The sequence below is a fragment of the Ceratotherium simum genome, chromosome 28 (assembly GCF_057802395.1).
Source record: "Ceratotherium simum simum isolate JZ-2026a chromosome 28, ASM5780239v1, whole genome shotgun sequence".
In the NCBI taxonomy this organism is placed as follows: Eukaryota; Metazoa; Chordata; class Mammalia; order Perissodactyla; family Rhinocerotidae; genus Ceratotherium; species Ceratotherium simum.
In genome coordinates this window covers 38,484,759-38,506,109 of record NC_141927.1, presented here as the reverse complement: position 1 = coordinate 38,506,109, position 21,351 = coordinate 38,484,759, and the positions used below count along the sequence as shown (strand labels likewise).

At 47.1% G+C, this 21,351-nt stretch overlaps 1 protein-coding gene across 4 annotated transcripts in view; it reads right to left on the bottom strand.

Moving 5' to 3' along the window:
• Window positions 1-5,028: 5,028 nt before the first annotated feature.
• Window positions 5,029-21,351, bottom strand: part of GPAT4 (glycerol-3-phosphate acyltransferase 4) — a 33,449-nt gene continuing 17,126 nt past the window's right edge. For 3 of the 4 annotated variants that reach the window (XM_087418570.1, XM_087418568.1, XM_087418569.1), the window contains 11 exons: window positions 16,303-16,372; window positions 15,834-16,134; window positions 14,963-15,037; window positions 14,092-14,181; window positions 13,812-13,905; window positions 13,041-13,156; window positions 12,138-12,193; window positions 11,513-11,598; window positions 8,163-8,291; window positions 8,002-8,081; window positions 5,029-6,052 (listed from right to left, as the gene is read on the bottom strand). In XM_087418570.1, coding sequence (XP_087274696.1) covers window positions 5,944-6,052; window positions 8,002-8,081; window positions 8,163-8,291; window positions 11,513-11,598; window positions 12,138-12,193; window positions 13,041-13,156; window positions 13,812-13,905; window positions 14,092-14,181; window positions 14,963-15,037; window positions 15,834-16,134; window positions 16,303-16,372 — 1,206 coding nt within the window. In that variant the 3' untranslated portion in view covers window positions 5,029-5,943. The remainder of the gene's footprint in view (window positions 6,053-8,001; window positions 8,082-8,162; window positions 8,292-11,512; window positions 11,599-12,137; window positions 12,194-13,040; window positions 13,157-13,811; window positions 13,906-14,091; window positions 14,182-14,962; window positions 15,038-15,833; window positions 16,135-16,302; window positions 16,373-21,351) is intronic. The other variant, XM_087418571.1, reaches the window with a different exon arrangement.

Below are 21,351 nucleotides of genomic sequence, written 5' to 3'. Positions count from 1 at the left end.
CTGACCTCATCCCAGCCTGTGGGAGCTGAGTCCCTGATACGTGGAGGGGTTCAAATCCAATGAAAATGCATTTTGGGAGCCGTGGAGTCGAGAGAAGGAAGCACACTGTCATAGCTCTCTGGGCTCACCAGATGCTTCCTTCCGGAGGGTTTAGGTCTCCACCCTCACTCCCAAGGCAGACAGGGCCTCTCAACCTCCACCTCCGCTGGCCTCCTACTGTGCTGTACCTACGGGGGGGTGCGGGTACCTGCTGGATGAAGGCCCAAGTGCCCCCTGTAACTCCTCTGTGCCAACCTCGCTACCCTTGCCACCCACCCCTCCCATCTAGCGCACAGCAGGAGTCACTCCTTTCCTGTAGTTGAATGTATTTGACTCAAAATGACTGGAAGTAAACTCATGGAATGCAAGAAACTCTCAGATTCTTCTTCTCCAACTTCCCCACCAAAATCCAGACAACAGAGTGGAATGAACGTGGACGGGGAAGTGAAGTGAAGGAGAATTAACAAAGGCTTGAGAGAAACCCTCAAGCGAAACATTTCACAAGTCTCCTGTTTTACCTTGAAAGTGGACTTGAATTTTGCACACGTAAAGTGCAGATGTACTTACTGCTACTCGTGTTCTAGAAAGCTGTAAGCATGTTGTCCGTGGCTCCCCTGCCTGGGCACACCACTGCACCACCCCAGGCGTGGGGTTGGGGCTCCAGCCTGCACACAGGCCTCAGGGCTCCTCGGAAGAGCCCCTGGGTCCTTGACCCCCTCCTGCACACGGACAGCGGCCGGCTCCTGAAAACCCCGATGTTAATATGCACCTGCCGGGCCGGCAGTCACGTTTCCTCTCTCCAGCTTCCTGTTCCCCTTCAAGAAGCCCCGACACAGCAGCTTTCACCCCCAAGACCGGGACAGAAAAGGAGCTCCAAGCAACGACAGAAACCTTGCAGCAGGGTTAAAACATTAGATCTTAAAAACATTTTAAAATGTGGTTTAAACATGTAATAATATAAAATGTTTGAAAACATTAAAGCCCTCAGCTGAACTTCTTCCTAGCAACCCCCGCTTCGCAAGCCCTTCTCCTGTGAACCCATCACATTAGAGAGGAACGGAAGAGAAGTCGGCCGCAGTGGCCTGGACAAGGGCAGGGTCAAGGCGAGTCCCAACTATCAGTTTGACTAAAAGCACTTGACTAGCCAGGCTTTTCCCTTTCCCTAACCTCCCTCTGGGCTGGGAGCTCTATATTCAGTGGTTAGGCGGCTCCATATTCTTGTTTGGGGCCATATTAGTCTCAAAGAGGTGTCAAACCCCTTACAGCAAACTTGATGCCAATGCCAATCTCACAAAAAGTTTCCAGTCTTCGGAAATTAGCTCACTTTGTAAAATAATACATACAGCCAAACCTCCACATAACAAAATACAGACCATTTCTTGGCATTTCCTGCCACAAGCCGTGACTTTGGTGATTTGGCCAGGCAGGAAGCTGAAAGGTCCTGCAGGGATCCCAAATGTGTTTTCACAGGGTGCCTACTCCAGGTGCACCTCCCAGGTGGGCAGGACTGACCCTTGGACCCAGCTGCGGCATCAGCAAGGGTCTGTGCTACCCAGGATGAGACCGAGGGGGGCCCAGCCCGGGTACATCACCGCTCTCGGAAGCAAACCCAGGGTTCTTGACACAGCGCCCTCGGGCCTGCAGCTGCCCCCTGCAGAGTAAGCCTCACACTGACGGAGATAAAGTTTCACTGGGCCCAAGTTCCAAACTCGGCTGTTTTGTTTCTGTTAAAATGCAATTGTTTTTCTCTGGAGTGTGCAGTGACTGTTCAGCGTCAGGAAGATATATGAAAACTTCCACTTCAATTCAGCATCCCTTTTCTCCCAGACAAACACAGTCGGATTTTAATAAATCAAAGAGCCACACTGTTTAATAAAAATTTATTGACTTACAAGTGATTATTTATCAAAAGAGCATTAATAGCAGGTACTGAAATGATGTGTTACTGGGTGGTGCAGGGAGACTAATAGGAAATCAATGCCGCCGGCCGGCCGGAATGCATATGAGAAGCCCACCCCAGAGAGCTGGCGCAATTTCACCAGCAAAATACACTAGGCGCTACTCCTGGTGCGATGAAAAGTTCCCCCTTTTTATTTATCGTTTACAAATGAAATGATCAATACTTTTAATCTAGAGCAAAATTTATTAACTTTCCCATCGGAGAGAGACATATTGACTGGGGGAGACAGGGTGGCAGTGCAGTGGAAGACGGATGGCGGGGTGGCCATCTCTGAACCTGCCCAGGAGTCAGCGGGCGTGCAACTTCCCGGCCAGCCTGGATGTCCCAGGCCACACATGGCAAGTGCGGCTGGAGAAATCGCGTCTGGCCACCCAAGACACACAGCAGGCAGATGGGCCCCAGGACACAGGTGACTCGCTCATGCATCAGGGCACAGCGGGAAGCACTGTTCCCCAGACAACTGAGTTTTTGGTCAATTGCAGGAAGGAAATGGTAGGATGTAGTCCCAGAAAACTTCTGCAGGACAACAGACTTAGTGCCCACCCATCGGCAGGGTGCTGCTGTGAAGGGCTAAAACAGGGTGGTACCCAAAGACTCGTCACTGGCCTGGCATGGGCATTCAGTGCCCCACAGAGCACTCCCCACCACTGCACATCAAGCCTTTCTTACTGTCTGAAGGGCAGCAACAGGGTGTGGGGGCTGAGAGAGTGCAGAATCCAGTTCCACAGCTGGTTAACCACGTCACAAGGATGTCATCTCATACTGCTCCATCGAGCTTAGCTTGCTGAGCTCTGGCCTGGCTGACAGCCTTCTATTGAGCTTCTTGGTCGGGGAATTTTACTAGCCTTTTTAGAAAGTTTCTTCTCTAACCAGCTGAAAAACAAATCTCATGTTTGAGTGAAAAGTCTAAGACCCACAATCCCACCCCCCCAGGCCCACAATCATCTAACACACTGGGCACTCTCCTTCACACGGGGAACCCCTCTAGTGGAGTCTCACCAGCCCCCAAAGTCCTGGAGGAAGCAGATGGATTCAGACTGACTTCTCTTATTTCTGAACCCAGATGACTTCAGAACTTCAAAAGCCAAAGTTTGAACTATGGTTTAAAAATGACAGAAATTTCAGAGGTGGAAAGGGCGTTGGAGGTCATTTAGCCAAGTCCTTAGTTAGGGATCAGGAAGCAGCAACAGCCAGAGCACAAGAGCAGCAGGCCTGCAAGTGGGACGGCAGCCAGCGCTCAGCCCACTGAGCCGCCCTGGCTCCCCCCGAGGCCGCCCCATCGCGGCCGGGGTCACAAGGCGGAGCTTGCAGTCAACATGCTTCTTTGTCCTTGTTCCTAAGTGCCCTGAGCTTTGACCACACAAGACCGACCCAGTTCTCAAACCAGGTCTTCTGACTTACGGATAACGCGGGGCCTGCAGGGACCCCAATTTAAAAGGGTGGAGCAGTCCGATGAGTCTGCATGCTTGCAACAAGCACTAAATACAATTTTAGAGATTTCCTTTTGGGAGTGTAATTCACATCCCTTCTCCTCACTTAGTGCAAGAGGAACATAACCACTGTCCAGTCTCCACAAGTTTTTCTTAACGTAGCAGTGATTCTAAATCAGGTTCCTCAACACTCTGCTAGGTCATCGTAATCGACAGGTTTGCCGAAAATATGAGAAAACTAAAAACAAAGTATTAAAAAATACCTGTGAAGGGGGTCGGCCCAGTGGCGTAGCGGTTTAAGTGCGCGTGCTCCACTTCAGCGGGCTGGGGTTTGCAGGTTCGGATCCCGGGTGCGCACTGACGCACCATTTGTCAGGCCATGCTGTGGCGTCCCATATAAAGTAGAGGAAGATGGACACGGATGTTAGCCCAGGGCCAGTCTTCCTCAGCTAAAAGAGGATTGGCAACGGATGTTAGCTCAGGACTGGTCTTCCTCACCAAACAAACAAAAAATACCTGTGAAAATCATGAAATAAATGTACTAAACAGCAGCTTGTTTTAAAGGGAACTTTTAAAAAGGGAACTTGATCTTCAAGACCAATTTTTAAAGATCATTCCAGATAATTTTAAACACTGTAACACTTTCTGTAAGCTGAAAACCACTGTTTACTCTTGAACATTTAGTAAAACATTTAGTTCATAAGAGGCTGTTCTTACAGTTATAATAGTGTTTTTATTTGAGAGAAAAAAGAATGTTTCCCTGGTTAGCAACAGGGCAGGAGGAGGAGCTGGGCGGCTCTTCAGGGAGGCAGAGGCACAGGAGGGCCGCGGGGCGGGAGCCAGACTAAGGTCAGGCAGGAAGGTGCCACCAGCCCAGCAGCCTCCGGAGCAGGGCTCCACTCCCCCACATCCCCAAACCCAGGCCAGAGGGCAGCCTCGGAGAGGTGACATTCACCACGGCTCGAGCAAAGTCCTGAGAGGTCTCGTGACCTTTCTCACACCGGAGACAAGGGAGGGAGAGGGGAGGGACAGAGAGATCAACAAACGGTGGGGGGTGAGGCCGCTCTCTCTGCTGTGAGATTTGAAATTGGGCCCTCAAAGCAAGAACCGGCGAGGATGGCTGGGCTCTGCCTTCATGGTGGGCGCAGGAAGACCCGAGGCCCACGGTTTCCCTCTGGCTGTATGGAAGCCCATGGTGCACCCAACACCTACCTGCTCATCTCACCACCCTCACCAACCCTTCAGGAACCTCTGCTCCTCCCTGCCCTTGTATTTCCTCACTGCTTCCCACTGTCCTTACACACAGGCTGCCCCTGCCACCTTCCACTCGCCCCAAACTCAACCAATGGTGCCCGATCTGCGCAGAAATCCACATCTCGGTCTGTGCTGGGAATTGTAAATTCATCAGCGAGATGCAAACATCTGACATGAGTCGTTTACTGTCTTCCCAACAACACTAGTCCTCGTTCCAGAAGTCAAGCAGATTCCCTACAGTCCCGGGCTGAGGTTCAAGTCAGAGAACTGTGACTGTGATATGAAACATGTGGCTTAGGGCTACATCTAGGGGAGAAAGAGTGAAGGGAGAAACCCCTCAATTCATTCACCATCAAAGACAATTTTATTTACTCACAAAACCAACCCCAAGCCCTGAGCAGCAGCCCTGAGCTCAGACCTTGTCCTGCCGCCTTCATGGATCTGAACCTGTAACACTGAGCTCGGCCGGCCCTTCACTCACAGCAGCACTTCCATCCCCACAACAGCCCTGTGAGGTAGGTCTCACCACCCTTCCCTTCCCAGCCAGGTTAGAGACGGGGAAACTGAGGCACATGTTAACAGAGAGCAAGTCACCCATGGGAGTTCAGGGAGAGCACTGGAGTTTGAGTGCAAAATGACTCTTGGTTCCCACTACACACCAGTCCCTGGTCCACCTCACCTCTTCCCGTCCCCTTCAGTGACCGCCCATGGGCAGCAGCAAAGAATTTAAAACTTCATTTTGCTGAAAGCCCCTGCAGACAAGTTTTCCTTTTATAAAGTCTGCAGAGCTCCAAGGCTGGGGGTGATGTTTAGCCTGAAGTGACCACACTGCCTTGGCAGTGCCTCTCCTCACGGGTGGGGGCACCCTCTCCCCAGCCAAGTCCCTGGCAGGTGGACATCCATAAGAGACTAACATCATAATGTCCTGGATAGGAGAATGGGGCCAATTTTTCCCAAACACTCAGCCCTGCACATGCACAGGTGGAGAGCTGACTTGAATGGCATTCCACCAATGGACTTATTGTGAAAGAAACAAGAAGGCATCTCGTCCTGGGCAGCAACACCCAGCATGGTTCACTTCAGATGGCAAGCCCAGGGACCCCGGGGCAGCTCTGAAGAAGCTGGAGTCCTGGGATCCAGAGCAGCCCGAAGAGCCCTGGCGCCTGGAAAGGATGCAGCGGTGGGGGCGGCGGCGACACTCCAGCGGGCTCCCGCGTCAGGATTCAGGCATGGCGGCTCCAGGCAGCGAGAGGTGCGGGCTCAGGACCGGCTCCTGTCCTCATGGTTCCCAACAATCATCTTGCTGTACAGCTTCTGCTGCTCCTCTTTGAATGTATCCTTCACCTTCTCCCTCTTCAGACCACCATCCCTGATGACAGAAAGACTGGATGTAACAGCAAAGAAGGCTTCCCATCCACCCTCACATCACGGCCAGATGCACCGTGCTGCTCAAAGACCAAGAAAAACCTGCCAGAAACAAAAGGACTCCATGGCTCTCTCATCAGCATGACCTCAGAAACCAGCCCTGGACTCCTGGAATCCGCCCCTTCTACCTTAAAACTCTCCTTCTTGCCCTGGGTCAGAATTCACTACTCATACTGAAGGTGCTTTGTAATTGCTTAACCTACCAAGGAGTTTAATTCTACTTGAACGTTCATTGTCACCTTACAGAAGATAAAGGAGGTACTGGAAGGCTAGCCAAGCTCTAACATACTGAGACTGACGACAAATCTGTAAAACTCATCTGTGAAACAAAATCTGTCAAATTCAGACCCAGGGATTCTCCAAATTCACATCAACAACGAACACAAGGGGAAATCCAAGTTCTTACTACTTCTGTGCTCAAGGGCTGGTACCGTAAGGGCATCTGAGCGCCTCTCAGAGTTCTGGGCTAACCACCCCAGCAGCTCCTCCAATACCCCACATAAATCCTCCACACTGGGACTTGCTTCCTCAAAGTCCCACTCCCACCCATGGTCACCCCACCTCCTTGCCTACACCCTAGATTATCATCACCTGCAGTGACTAATGAAAATCCAAGCCCACTTCCGTCTTTCTGTTACACTATTTTTCCCTGAATTATGCTGGTGGTAGTGGTGGCAAGACTCTGTTGAAGCCCTATCACTGGACAGACCTTACACTGGGAGACCTTGCATCTGCTACACCCTTTAAAATCCACAGCAAGGGCATCCTTTTCAAGTAGCCCCTTGTCTTTACCAGGCCTCAGTGACAGGGACTGTGGAGCAGTGGTGGAACATTCCAGCTCTAGAAGCCTGTCAGACCTGAGTTTAAAATCTGGCTCTGGTGCTTACTTGGCTCCTTTGTTATACAGCTACTGAACCACTCTGAGTTTCCGTTTCTCATGTGCAGAACGGGAGTGATGCTTTTCATCCTTCGTGGAGCCACGGTAGGGTGAAGTGAGACCATCACATAAAGCACTGGACACACAGTGTTTGGCACACAGGAAGTGCTCAATAAATGTTAGCATTTTTAAAAAGGCTGTAATCTGAGGGCCAAGCTATTACCTAAGAATCCACAGGTCAGTTTAAAACTTGCATTTCTACACTTTCTTCTCCCATGAAGTCCACCTCAGTCAAATGCCCCCCAGAGCTGACCCTTGCACTTATAAGTAAGGGTCCTTGGGGTGGAATGGTTCCCCTGAACCGGCATTCATCCCAGTTCATCTCTAGGCCAAATCCAGCCTGCCACTTGTTTTTGTACGTAAGGTTTTACTGGAACACGGACACGCTCATTCCTTTATGTATCATCTCCGGCTGCTTTCACACCAGTGGCAGAGCCAAGCAGGTGCAACCGAGGCCACATGGCCCACAAAGTCTAAAGTATTTACTGACTCCTTACAGAAAAAGTCTGCCAACCCCTGCTCTAGCAGGGAACAAGCTAAATGCAATACGTAAAACTTCTGCCTTTCTAGGATGACCCAGTTTTGCCTAACACATGAGATCAGAGCCCAGTCTTCCTGTGAGGTTTCCAGATCAGCATCTGGTCACCTCTACCTAAAGAGACAGGAATTGTGTGGGTGCCCCAGTAGACAGGCACACCCCCCAGAGAGGTACACAGACTCAACTATTTCAGTCCAAGCCTCCTGGGTTCCACGTTCCCCGAGGTCAAGGTAACACATGGCACTTCTGAACTGAACCCAGACAAAGGAGGCAAGGCGCTCCCTCTCCAGGGCTGGTGAGCTCAACTCTCCACACCAGGGAGAGGAGCAGTCTTTGTAAATGGAGTCAATGATTCAGCATGTGCTTCAGCAATTCCCTTTCTCCCAGACTCAGCTGATAAAATCTGGCTCTGACTCACCACAGCAGGTCCACGAGTCCTCCCTGCCTGGCAATGGCAGATTTCACCCTATTTGCAAACTGGACGGCACCTTCATCTGTCTGTAAGAAAGAAGGAATGAGACCACTTGACGCAGGTCCCACAGAGGTAAGTGAAGACCTCCGCCCGGCGTGGGTACCCACCTCTCTGGTCATGGGAGGCAGGTACCAAACGCTGCAGACAATGGCCCAGCTGGTCATCATTCTCAGCAAGTACGTCACCATCCCATATTTGCTGCTGTTCCAGAAGGCATCACCGAACTGAGGGTCATACTAAAAAACAATGGAAAGCTAAAGGGTAAGAAGTCAGCAGTTCTCACAATGTATGTGTGTCAACAGCCACTTTTCTGAGAGCATCACATGGGGCAGTACGAGTACTAGAAAGCTGCTTCCAGACCCCTCCACGAACATTCTGAAGGGATCCTACACCTGGGGGGTTCAGACCTCCAGCCATACCAACCTCCCCCACTGACCCGAGACTCTGCCGCAGGCCATTAGGGAGGACTAGCCTAACAGTCTTCCTCAAACAAATGTCCTTCCTCCTGTGAATACGTTCATGGCTCACTCACTCACAGGTGTACAAAATCTATTCTTTAGGTTTTTCAAGCATATGCCAAAACAGAACAAGATAATATACTTTCATATACTCATTCCCCAGACTCAGTAATTACCAACAGTTCACCATAATGGCCTCCTCTATCCCCTCCTCTTTTACAAACCCTCTCCCCAACATCACATCATTCACTCATAAATACATGCACATGTACCTCCCCCAAATAAAGATATTTTCTTATATAACGACCAACTTTTTAATATCATTTCTGGTCCCCCAGACCAAGGGGAAAACAATTAGAAAGCTTACGATATGCTTCTGTAATTACACTTCTAACAAAGCTAATTATCTGCTTCAGGAGGAGGCTCTGCTTTGAGAAACCATCAGTGTTCACTCGTAAATGGCCACACACGGACGTTCATGAGGCCCCCACCACACAGGTGGCTGCACTTCCCACCAAGAAGCAGGCTGATCAAAGACTTTCATTTGCCAACGACTCCAGTGGAGGCAAAGGCTGTCCTTCACGGCATTTTGTGGGCAATGTGGCCACAGCTGTGACCCTCATTCTCACCAAACAGAGGAATTTTTAAGTGGCAGGTAAGCAGGCTGGGAGAGGTGCTGGAGGAAGTTACAGAAGCAACAAGAGGGACTGAGCCCTTGAGGAGAAGGCCTGAACAGAGCGTCGTGGAAGTGTTAACAAGTCCCAAGGGCTACCACAGACGTCAGACTGACTCTGTGTAATGATAAAGCAAAGACCTGGGACCAGAGAGTGGGAAGATAAAAGGAGACAGAATTTCAAGAGTTATCCCACAGGACAAAGCAACCACCAGTATTGAAAATGCCCTTTTCCTGGAAGAGCCTGAGCAGGAACACTGGCAGGGACGCTGCGGGTGTCTTGCACTTGAGGGGGTGGGAGCAGGCTTGAACTGTATGATCTTTTAGGCCTTTCAATCCTAAATTTTATGATCCTCAGAATAGAAACTGGATAATTACACCTAGCTGTGGACCTGACTACATAAGTGAAGACATTTAGATTTAATTATAGAAACTAAGAAATTTAGATTTAACTACACAGAGCTTAATGAGTTCACACTATAATACCAAAAGGAAACAAGGGAGAAGAGCAAGTTTTAACCAGAAGCTCATGTGTATGATTAGAGGGAAGTGTTATATTTTATAAAGCACTAAATGGATAAAAAATTTGATACTATGTGTGAGTGGGAGAATCCCTTGTTTAGGGCTGATTCTCTATTCCACGCTGGGCAGACACTGTAGAGAGAATAACAAGGTAAAAGCTCAAAATAGCAATAAATTCCTCAAAATCAGATAATGGCTTAATATTAGCGGAAATGTTACAAGAGACCTGAAATTGTTAAGGTTACCCAAGTTTGGTTACCAGTGAAGGTTTCCCAACAATTAGAAAAGTATCAGTGGAGCAGAAATTCTGAATCCTCTGTGGGCTTTAATAAATTGTGAATGGAATGAAATTATGTGTAAAATTTACATGCTTTTGTCTTTGGAGAGAGTCATAACTGTCCCAAGGGCCCATGTCCCCAGACTGGTTAAGAACCACTGCTCCAGAGCAGCAGCCTCATAGTGTGGCTCCTGACCAGCAGCTGCGGCGCCCAGGGCAGGTCAGAAACGCAAGTCCAGAAACGCTGGGCGTGGGGCCCAGCAATCTGCATTTCCACAGTCCCTCCAGGTGATGCTGATGCAGCTAAAAAGAACCGATGCTCTGGAGAGAGCGATAGGGGCTTCTATCTAGTAGTTTGTTTTCAATACACACGTGGTGGAGTACTGGACCCTCAGTATGTTAAATAACAATGCAGGATGGCACGCGTGTGACACAAACGCCACTCCCTGTTCCTATAGCCACAGCAGACACTGCTGACAGACTGTTTCCCTTCTTGCTGTGCACAGACACAGCATCCCTGACACTTTGCCGGGGCAGCCCTAACCCACAGATCAGCTACCCTGCAGCCATCATTTGCCATCTCCGCCCTGGTACTCTGCCTCCTGGTAAAAGCAGAGCGGCTGGTAAGCACCTGCTTAACCAAGAGCAACACCTCTTCCCCCAACCGCACCCGCTGTGCTGCCAAGTGAAAATGAGGAATATTTCTACAGAACGCTCTGCAGACAACAAGCGCACCCCTGCAAAAGTACAGAGACGAAATTCTAAGCACAACTCTGACTCAAATTTACACACTGCTTTACATTGATCTGAGAGTCCAACCTAAATACTTTAAACATATGGACAACAGCCTGTGGTTTTCAGAAGTAATAACGTGAGTAATAGCGTTCTTTTAGAAATAATACTATGTGGCTATATATAAAATCATCAGATGGATGTGAAGGGGGGAAAAAGGGAAACTGACTGGCTAACTGAATCCCATCTCTCTATGTGAGCTGGAATAGTCAGAGGTACAAGCTCTCAGATCCGTCTCATGTTTACAAGCTCTCCTCAGTATATAAGATGATATGACAGCCCGGTGGAGGTACCTACCCTTCCTTCAGGGTACATAAACCTGCACCCATCCATCCTCACCTCTCCAGCAGATCCAGCTGGGCAGCCCCACCGCCCCCCTCGCAGTAAGCTGCCTCTTCAAATGGAGTGCCTTACGTTCTAGTTGGGTTTATGAAGAAAAAGGTAATGCACGGGGGGAGAGATATACACAGCTTATGAAGGGCTTGCCACTTCCTGAATCTGGTGGTGACAGCGAGGTGTGGCTGGAATCTGGCTGTTCCTCACTCAAACACTCCCCAGTCCCTTCTACCGGGTTATGAAGTTTCACATTCTCCTCCTCTAGTGTCCTACCCACACTAGCCCAGCCCCAGGCTGCCCTGCCAAAGAGGATCAACCCGCTCACTGCTCCCTCCTCCACCTCCTCCTGCTGCGTCCCATCCATGGCAGCTGTGGTAATGACCCTCAGAGGTCACGTACCTTGATAGCAACAGGGTAAACTGTGGCTCCAATTTCAAAACTTCCCTTTTTGAACATCATCACCGATGTATTATTGATGCAGGTTCCTAAAATGCAGCAGAGAGTAAAATGCTATTTCTTTTGGTCCTTTACCCCAGAGACTAAGAGTTTAAGGACGAAATATAATAATAAAAATTCTTCTAATGGCTCTTCAAACAGGATAAATCTGTCATCTCCCTAGCTTATAAATTAACACTTAAAAAAGAGATGAGCAAAATACTGTATTGCTTCCCATTCTCCGATAACAGGACTATTTCCCTGAGTCACATACACCATCCCAGATAACAGCCAGAGACACTGAGCAGACTTGGGAGGTCTCAGTAAAAACTCTGTGAGAAGCTGCGAGACCCTGACGACAATATAGAGATGGGATTTCTGCACTGGGGAAGTTCACACTATGGCACTCTTAGTCCAAATCCTGAATTCCCCTGAGGTTCTAGTCCCACAACCAACTTAAAGGGGACCTAGCATTAGTCAGTGAAAACAGCCCAACAAAGGTTGAGACTTGGCTCCGAGGCCATAGCACGGCCCTGAGCCTGCAGGGCCTCCCCACACAGAAGCCTCCTGTGGTGAGCAGCCTTCTTACCCTCTGGGAAGATGAGGATGGGCAGCTTGCTTTTATCCTGCACGTGCTCAGTCAGTCTTCAGGAGAGAAAAGTAAAACGAAGGGTCAGACAGCCTTACGTACATCATCATCAAAATGCATTTATGGATAACCTACATAGATGTGATACCAGATGGTACAGAAAAGTTAACAAATATGACCCTATCTTTCATAAGCCCACAATCTTCATCTCATAAAGACAAAACTTACCAAGACAGGGAAAATCAGATTACTATTTAATTCATAAAACTGTTGAATTAAGTATCACAGTCTGTGCACAGAGGACACTGTTCAGCCTGGGGACTACCCAAAGGACATGCCTGCCACAGGGCCCTGCCAAGAGCGCCCTCAATCAACGCCTGTACCAAACTTCCCGACAGGTGCGCTGGGTGGACCTACAGTCCACCCGGCTAACGCTGTCCCGAGAGATGCAGCAGAGGGAATTTAGCAGCGGGTTCATCTGTCCCCAGTGGAGATGGTCTCAGCTGCGTCCTGATGCCTCTCCATTTACTGCAAAGCTCTTGCCCCCATTCATACTAGACTGATCTTTTCTTCAGGCTTGAAAACAGAGCAGGACTTTGTTCCATTGCCTTAAGTTTGCTTTTATTTGTGATAAAGGAACTCATTCTGAGATTCCAAATAGCATGAAAAGTTCATATGTCATTTATTACAATGAGTAAAGGAATAAAAAGGTTAAGAAACCTTACCAACTTGGTAAATAATACTAGGGTTATTTTTATATTCCATGTTTAAAACTTTATTATGAAAGCAGTATAGCCTCCGTGTAGAAGATGCTATAATTCCACTGTGGAGGGATCACTAGCCCTAAAATGCATACTTTCTCTCTAACTGGTCATCCAGAACAGCAGCATCTTGCTGGTTTACCTTTTAGCCACCAGGTGGCGATCCTTCACTTCTGAACGCTCAAACCAGACGTGAGGGCAGGCCTTCACCATGGCTCTCTGAATCACACCCATGAGTCCCCCGTGCACTTGACCCACCTAAGCGCAGACACAGGAACAACTGGTGGTGAAGCTATCCCGGCACAAATCCCCAACTCTGATGAGGAAGCCCCAGATCCCACAAGACAAGTACCCCAACCTCTCACCCTCTAACAGTCAATTGATAACCACAGGTTTCTATTAAGAAACCACTATCAGACTACCTGAATCTTAAATTTCTCCTTTTAATCAGTGATACCTGAGATGTGTAACTAAGAACAGAGCTGAAAACTCTAAGAGGAAATACTGAAGGTGAGCAATACCTTGTGTAACAATGCCCTCCCTGGGCAGATTCTCCAATGCCCCTAACTCAGTCTTTCCACATCCTCCCTCCCCACCCTTCACCTCTTTCCATGGTCCACCTAAATGTCCAAACTCTGATCTCCAACCACACTCTCAGTGACTCTGCTCAGAACATCTCCTACCAAAGGCCCAAGGAGTTCCCAAAAGCAACAGATACGAAGGTGACAACCTAGGTTGGGTAGACATATAAATGTATACATATATAATATATAAATGTATACATACAAATGTATAAAAAAGACGTCTACCTAGTTATACCCTAAGAAGGAGGTCTGTGAAGGGTCCAGAGCCCCCCAGCCCTCACAGTCTAAAGTAAGAAGTCCTGCCCCAAGAAACCAACAGGAGGTCTTACCATGGCATAATAGCCATCACTAGCCAAAATGATGACGTCAATAGGAGAGGTGTGATTGGCCACACAGATGCCACCGTTTCTAGGCCTGTTTTTCCTGTGTTTAAAATGTATGCAAAGCAACAACAAAAATTAGTGGGAAGCCATCTACTTGGCTCTCATCCCTCACCCCAGCAGCTCCATCAGCTCTACTGAACACTCAGAGGAGCCCTGCTGGCCGGCCAGCTTGAGTAGGGTCAGGTTTTGCCAGCACCATTTCCCTCCAATGGTACAGTGACCTCACCTGTCGTGGTAGGTAATGATGGCTGTCAGGGCTCGCACGCAGATCCGATAGCACATTAAGTGAACATGTTTACTCAGGAACTCCTTAAACCTGCAACAACAAGACACAGATTTTTGTGTTTATTTTACATATAAGAAGACAAGAGAAGTTGCTGACTCCAACAATTTAACTATCACTGCCTATAGTCCTTTATGACTGCAAAGTATTTTTATAAATATTACTGTATACAGAAAAACCCCGTAGTGAATTAGCATCTTTACGTCTACATATGAGGAAACAAAGAAACGATGAGAATTGCCTACATTCACCTAAGTTAATGGGCTCAGAACACACAGCCCTAGAATTACCAGTGCAGGTTAAGTCTCCTAGATCCCCTTCCTTCCCGTCAACCCTAGAGGCAGGGTGAAGCCCAGAGACTCAACCCTCCTCACCAGCCAGGGCAGAAGAAAGGTGTGCTAGCCCCAGAACTTCCCAGAAGGAGCAGATCTATCTTAAAAAAAAAAAACAAACAAAAAAGCCCTACCTATATTTCTTATCCACTTGCCAATTTATCAACACAGCAGAATGCTCAAAACTAAAGAAGCTTTAAAATCTGCTTGCCCTGGACTCTCCAGTTTTGGGGGTTCTCCCTTTTGTCTTTAAAATGGGAAGACTGTGAGGGCTGGAGGGCAAAAAGAACACAGTCATAGATCAAGATCAGTAAAAAAGTAAAAGACTCAAATGCTGATGCCACTGTTATCATTGGGTTATTTTACCTACCTAAGGTTCTGTGGATTTGGCTGTACCCAATGCAGCAGACTGGCCTTCAGTATCGGAGCCACCAAGCCCAGAACCAGTACCCTTCAAACATGAACACCCGCACTCGACTCACCTCCCATGTGGCAAGTATCCCACCATGGTTGTGCCCACCACCAGAAGGCTAATCCCCGTGAAAGCAAGAGCTATCCTGTAATAAGAAGACGAGTTAAAACACAGCATATAAATCCTCACACCAAGTATAGAACTGAATGTGTGAAAATGAAAGTGGGCATCATGAAAACCACTCCCAAGATCTCATCACTCAGGACCTAGATAAGAGCTCCACTGAGAAATGCGAGCAGGCCTATCAGACCCAGAGATCATTCTGATTCCAAACTGACAGTGAACTATGGATCTGGCTCTCTCAACTGACACTATCTCCTCAGGCATCAGGCAGCCAAAATGATGGAAAATCCTCACGCTGGCTGTTCTGCCCTCAGGCACTTGCTGCCCTGCCGTCTTGCCCTTCCCTTTGGCTTCAAACCCTGGCAGAAGCACAGCTTCTCTGTGAAGCAACAGGAAGGAGAGCCTAAAGGTACCAGCAACTGGCAAGACATACTCAGAATAGCACACAGTACAGAAAAACTGAGAGATCAATATTGCCTCTGTAGTAGAGGCAAGCTATAGGAAAGAATGAGCTGTGCCCAGGAGGAGTGGCCAGAAAGGACATCGTGTTCCCTGTCCCTATGTTTAGTTCACCTAGACAAGCAATTTGTCTTTAAGAAACCCCACTATTTCTGTCTGATATGCAGAGACTCCAAGGGCCTTTAAAGGAAAACCAGCAGTGTACCCTTCCAAGAGTCAGACGGACTTGGCCAGTGAAAGAATCACACTATCCTTGCTAAAACAGGAAAACCAAGGAGGCAGACAGAGGTTAGGAGACCCTGCATCAGGCTTAGGCAGCAGCAGCTCTAGTCTTTGTCCCCATCAGGTCCTGCCCTCACCTGAGTGGCAGAAGGAAGCAATACCGAATCAGCACTCCTAACCCCCATAACACAGTGAGCCGGAGGCTGATATACTGGAAGTTGTAATTGGTTCTGCTCAGCAGGTTCCAGGACTCCAGCTCCTCTGCGGAAAACCTCTTCGTCACCTCATCATCCATAATGGTCTCCATTCCTTTCCGGCAAAAGTAGAAAATGTCGGAGAGCTCAAACTCTGGAGTATTATCCAGAGCCTTACTACTACCACTTCGACGAATTTCTTTGATCTCTTCTTCTAGTGAAGTGGGATCTTTTGCAATGATTCCTGCAAAAGAGAACAACCCTGTTAAGCAGCACACTGGGAGAAAGCACGTTAAAAATATTCAGAGGACATATCCTACTTTTATATGGTGAAGAGCAGGTGTGGAATTAAAAGCACTCAGGAACACATTTCAAAGGGCCTCTCAGGACAAGCATCCAGTCCCAGTCTTACCATTGGTATAGGGCTTGTAAAGCTGATGGTTCTTCTCCTTGGCTCCTCTCTCCATTCTCAAAGTAGCCCACTGTGGGGGAGAAACGGCAACCAACAAGAATGAGACCCTTGTCATTCAGTCAACACCTCCATTTCCATTCTGTGAAAGCCTCAAGCCCATCAGCTCAGACCAGACTGCAGCCCAGAGAGCATCCATTCTAAAGGGAGACTCAAAGCCCTCTCCTCCTAGAGCAGGCCCCTCCTTGATAAGTAGGACCAAGTTAAGTCACCGATAGGAAAGAGCTGGAAACTAAGGAGCTTGGTAAGTTTCTTGGGCCTGCTTCTCACTGCCTAAATCTGTCTCCCAGCTCCTTAAGGAACTCACCAGCCAAAAGTGCACAGACCTCACATGTTCCTTCTTTATTGCCAAACAGTCGCTATTCACAAACCACAAAATCAAGCATCCTTTAAGCTACTATGCTGCCTACCTCCCAAATTATTCCAAGAAAGCAACAACTTCAGTTTTCAAGTAGATAAAGGATTTATATAATATTTATGTCTGGATTGCCCATTCACCCTCTGAGTAACCTTTTAACAGGAGAACTTCACACCCTAACATAGAAAGGCTTGGGAGTGGCTTAGTGTTAAAAAAACAAAACAAAACAAAACAAAAAAACACTATTTGGAGATAAAAACAATCTAGGTTCAAATCCCAAGTTTGACACTTATGCTATGTTCCTTAAGCAGCTCATTCCAGCACTCTTTTCTATCTACAAAACAGAATGGTACATCGACCTCCTACGTCATGGAGGCAGTGAGATCACATGTGACAGAACTTGGGAAACTGCAAAACGCTTTGTCCTCATTATTATTGAAATAATAATGGGCTTGAGAAGAGATCTACAAAAGAGAGGCTCTTCCTAGGGCCTCCCTTCCTTCATTAAAACCCTCTTAACTAGAGTAAGAGGGTCAGAGGCTGGGTCTCTCCCTTTACCAAATCCGGAAGGTGGAAACATGAGCCCACTTACTCTCTACTGGAAGGCGTTATCACTGCACACAAAGTTATGTCCATGAGGAGTCAAAGAACAGAACAGATATCATTTTTTTTTTGTGAGGAAGATCAGCCCTGAGCTAACATCCATGCTAATCCTCTTTTTGCTGAGGAAGACCGGCTCTGAGCTAACATCTATTGCCAATCCTCCTCCTTTTTTTTCCCCAAAGCCCCAGTAGATAGTTGTATGTCATAGTTGCACATTCTTCTAGTTGCTGTATGGGGGACACGGCCTCAGCATGGCCGGACAAGCGGTGCGTCGGTGCGCGCCCAGGATCTGAACCTGGGCCACCAGCAGCGGAGCGCGCACACTTAACCACTAAGCCACGGGGCCGGCCCAGAACAGATATCTTAAAGTGTCTTTTCAAACCTGTTTCCACGGTTATGCAAGGCGGGAAAGAACTCTTACTCCATGACGCAGCAAAATCCACATGGCCTGAAGCATTTGTGGATTCTGCTGGTAGAGCCTGAAGTATTAGTAAGACTACTCTGCCTGGTCTAGCAGAGCCAAAACCAGGTCGGACACGAGTTTAATCAGTGATCTGACCTCATCTGGTCAAACGCCACTGTCTAGAAAAAACAGACGGCTTACATAGTCACCCACTCAAAGGCAAGGCAAGGTCTAAGGCAAGGAAACACACCTAACTCATGTTCTATATTTCAGATATTTAGCCACCTATGTCTTCCAGCTCTATGTACGGATGATCTTTTCTAGAAGAAAATGTATATATACATAACCCCTAAAATGGAGGAAAGTGAATTCCATCCAGGGAAGAGGTGAATAAGGGACAAGAGAGTTGACAACAGGCCTGGCACACAGGTCCCTCAACCAGAGTTTAGTGTTTTCCATTTTGGCCAAGACTCTGTTGGTATTGTATGCATAGTCAAAAGCAGCAAGATGTGGTTCTGACCTGACAATTCTTACACTTAGATTGCAATAGGCAGGAATATATGACGTCAGGCCCCTTGAGCACTAGAATTTAGGTCTGTGAGGACTGCTTTACTATGCAAAATTCGAGATGGCTGTGGTTTTCTGGTTTTACGTGGAAGGGTACTGGTTAAAAGAGACTACATCTCCAAGCTCTGTGACAAAGCTCTGTCACAAACATCCCTTGCCCTCCTGCTTTTACTTCTAGCTTTACTTTTTCAAACTTCAGGTACATTACTAAGTGCTTCTGTGTCTAGGAAAGAACTGCCCAAAGTCAAGAGCAGGGAAAGAGCAGAGGCGGAGGAACCTGGGGGCTAGCTGGGAGCCACCTGTGAAGGAATGGCTGCTCAGTGAACTGGACTCCTTCACCCTGGTGAAGGAGGGCTGGAATCCTCTGTAGGCTTGCTCACTCCTGTGTGTGGCAGTTGATGCTGGTTGTCAGAGCCTTCCAGGGGCTGTGAGCAGAACACCCACACGTGGCCTAGGCTTCCTCACAACATGGTGGCTGGGTTCCAGAGGGAGGCATCTCAAGAGTCAGATGGAAGTTATATTGCTGTTTCTAACCTAATCTCACATGTCACACAGCGTGACATTCCACCACATTCTATTTAGAAATGAGTCACTAAGGCAGGTCCCCATTCAAGAGGAGGTGAACCACACTCTACCTTTTGATGGCTTATGTCAGAATCACTTAAGAAAGTCTTAAAAAATGCCCACCCAAATCAATTAAATCAGAATTTCTGGGGAGATTCTAGTGCTCTCACATAAGTACTTTTAAAATGCTTCCCCAGGTGATTCAAATGTGTAGTTAGCAGGGGAGACCCACAGAATTAAGATGATCTATGAGCTTCCCTCCACCTCGAAATTATATATATCATCCCAATTTAGGAAGGGATGAAGAGGCTGAAAAAAGCAAAATAAAGGTCTCTCCTCTATTAAAAAACACCCACAAGTATCGGTATATTCTAGATGTACACACAGATGTGTACTTCCCAAGATCTAAAACCAGTTTGGCCAAATCCAACTTGTATCTAATACTACCACTGATAAAAATCACATTCAGTTCTTTCTTTCCATTAAGATCAACTCAGAGCAATAAGCCTTTGCAGAGGGTGAGAAAAGACTGTACCCTCTTGTAGACCCACCCTATGCCCCTGCTGGTATCTATCAGTCCCTTCTAGCCCACCCCTTACTCTAGCTCACAGCCAAGTTGTAATTATCCATGAAGCTCAACAGGACAGGAGCCACAGGGTACCCAGAACCCTCTAAGTGCCTGACACAGGCCTCTAGGAAATAGGAGGTGCAAATCTAGTTCTTGAAATTCCAAATCTTGAGGTCACAAATGGGTATATACATATATACACACATTACTTCTGGTACCACTTCTAAACCACTGTGCCTCAAACCAGTGATTTTCAATACGTGGTCAGCAAAGAGTCTGACAGTTCAAGACATCTGTCCCATGGACTGATCCAACAATACATATTTAACAAACTCTCCATTGCATAATTATAATCTACATTAAAAGTCACAAGAATGTACATTTAAAAATATAGTCACAATAAGGAGGATTTACTTGGCTATGAACTTTATTAATTTTGGGGGGCATTTTCAAAATAGAGTAGGGACTATACATGGATTCTAGGCCTTCTGTCCTACCCAAAGCGATCTAAGTTAAAAAATTTTAGCCTCAACAGAAGAACCCCAGGCTGACAACTCCTATTTCTATGTTTTAAAAATAAGGATTTCCTGCAAATCAAAACTACACTAAGATATCACCTTACACCCGTTAGAATAGCTATAATCACCACAAAAAACAAATGTTGGAGAGGATGTGGAGAAACAGGAACCCTAATTCATTGCTGGTGGGAATGCAAACTAGTGCAGCCTCTACGGAAAACAGTATGGAGATGCCTCAAAAAATTAAAAATAGAAATACCACACAACCCAGCTGTCCCTCTACTGGGTATCTATCCAATGAACCTGAAATCAATAATCCAAACAGGCTTATGCACCCCTATGTTCACTGCAGCATTATTCACTATAGCCAAGACGTGGAAGCAACCCAAGTGTCCCTTGACTGATGACTGGATCAAGAAAATGTGGTATATATACACAATGGAATACTACTCAGCCATAAAAAAGACAAAATTGTCCCATTTGCAAGAACATGGACGGACCTAGAGGGTATTATGTTAGGACCTAGAGGGTATTATGTTAAGCAAAATAATCCAGAGAGAGAAAGACAAACACTGTATGACCTCTCTCATATGTGGAATATAAACCAACACACAGAGAGAACTGTTTGGTGGTTATGAGGGGCAAGGGGGGTTGGGGGAGTGGGCACAAGGGGGGAAGGGATGCATTCATACAGTGACTCACAAACAATAATGTACAACTAAAACTTCACCATGTTATAAACTATTATGACATCAATAAAAAAATTTAAAATAAAAATAAGGATTTCCGTAAGTCTATGAATTAATCACTTGCTTATAAACTTGAATGAAAGCTAGATATCCCTCACGGTTGTCTCCTAAAAGTTTATCAGCTGTTCTACTGACTCTATACTGGCATACGTTTTTCATAGTGGCAAAAGGGCAGGGGTAGTAAGCTATATGGTCCACAGGAACCCTGGGATCTACTGAAGATTTTCTTGGACTGAAATTTAAGAGAATTACATTTCCTGATTAATTAAAATACTATACATTAGTAAAGCAGCCAGTCCAAAGCCTGACTAGATTACCACTTCTCAAACTTTAATGTGCCTATGAATTACCTGGATCTTGTTGAAATGTAAATTCTAATTCAGTAGGCCTGAGTGGGCCTGAGACCGCCATTTCTAACCAGCTTTCAGGTGATACTCATGCTTCTGGTCTCCAGACCACTCTCCCAGTAGCAAGGAACTAGATAACCCCAGAGACACAAGTAGTGCTCAAAAATCATATCACTGAAAACAGGTACTCAAACAAGTACATGCACCTTAGCAGCACTATTGAGTTCAGCCAGAAGGTCGAAGCTGCCCATCAATGCATGAATGGACGAGCAAATTATGGTAGAGACACACACTGGAATACTATTAAGCCATAAA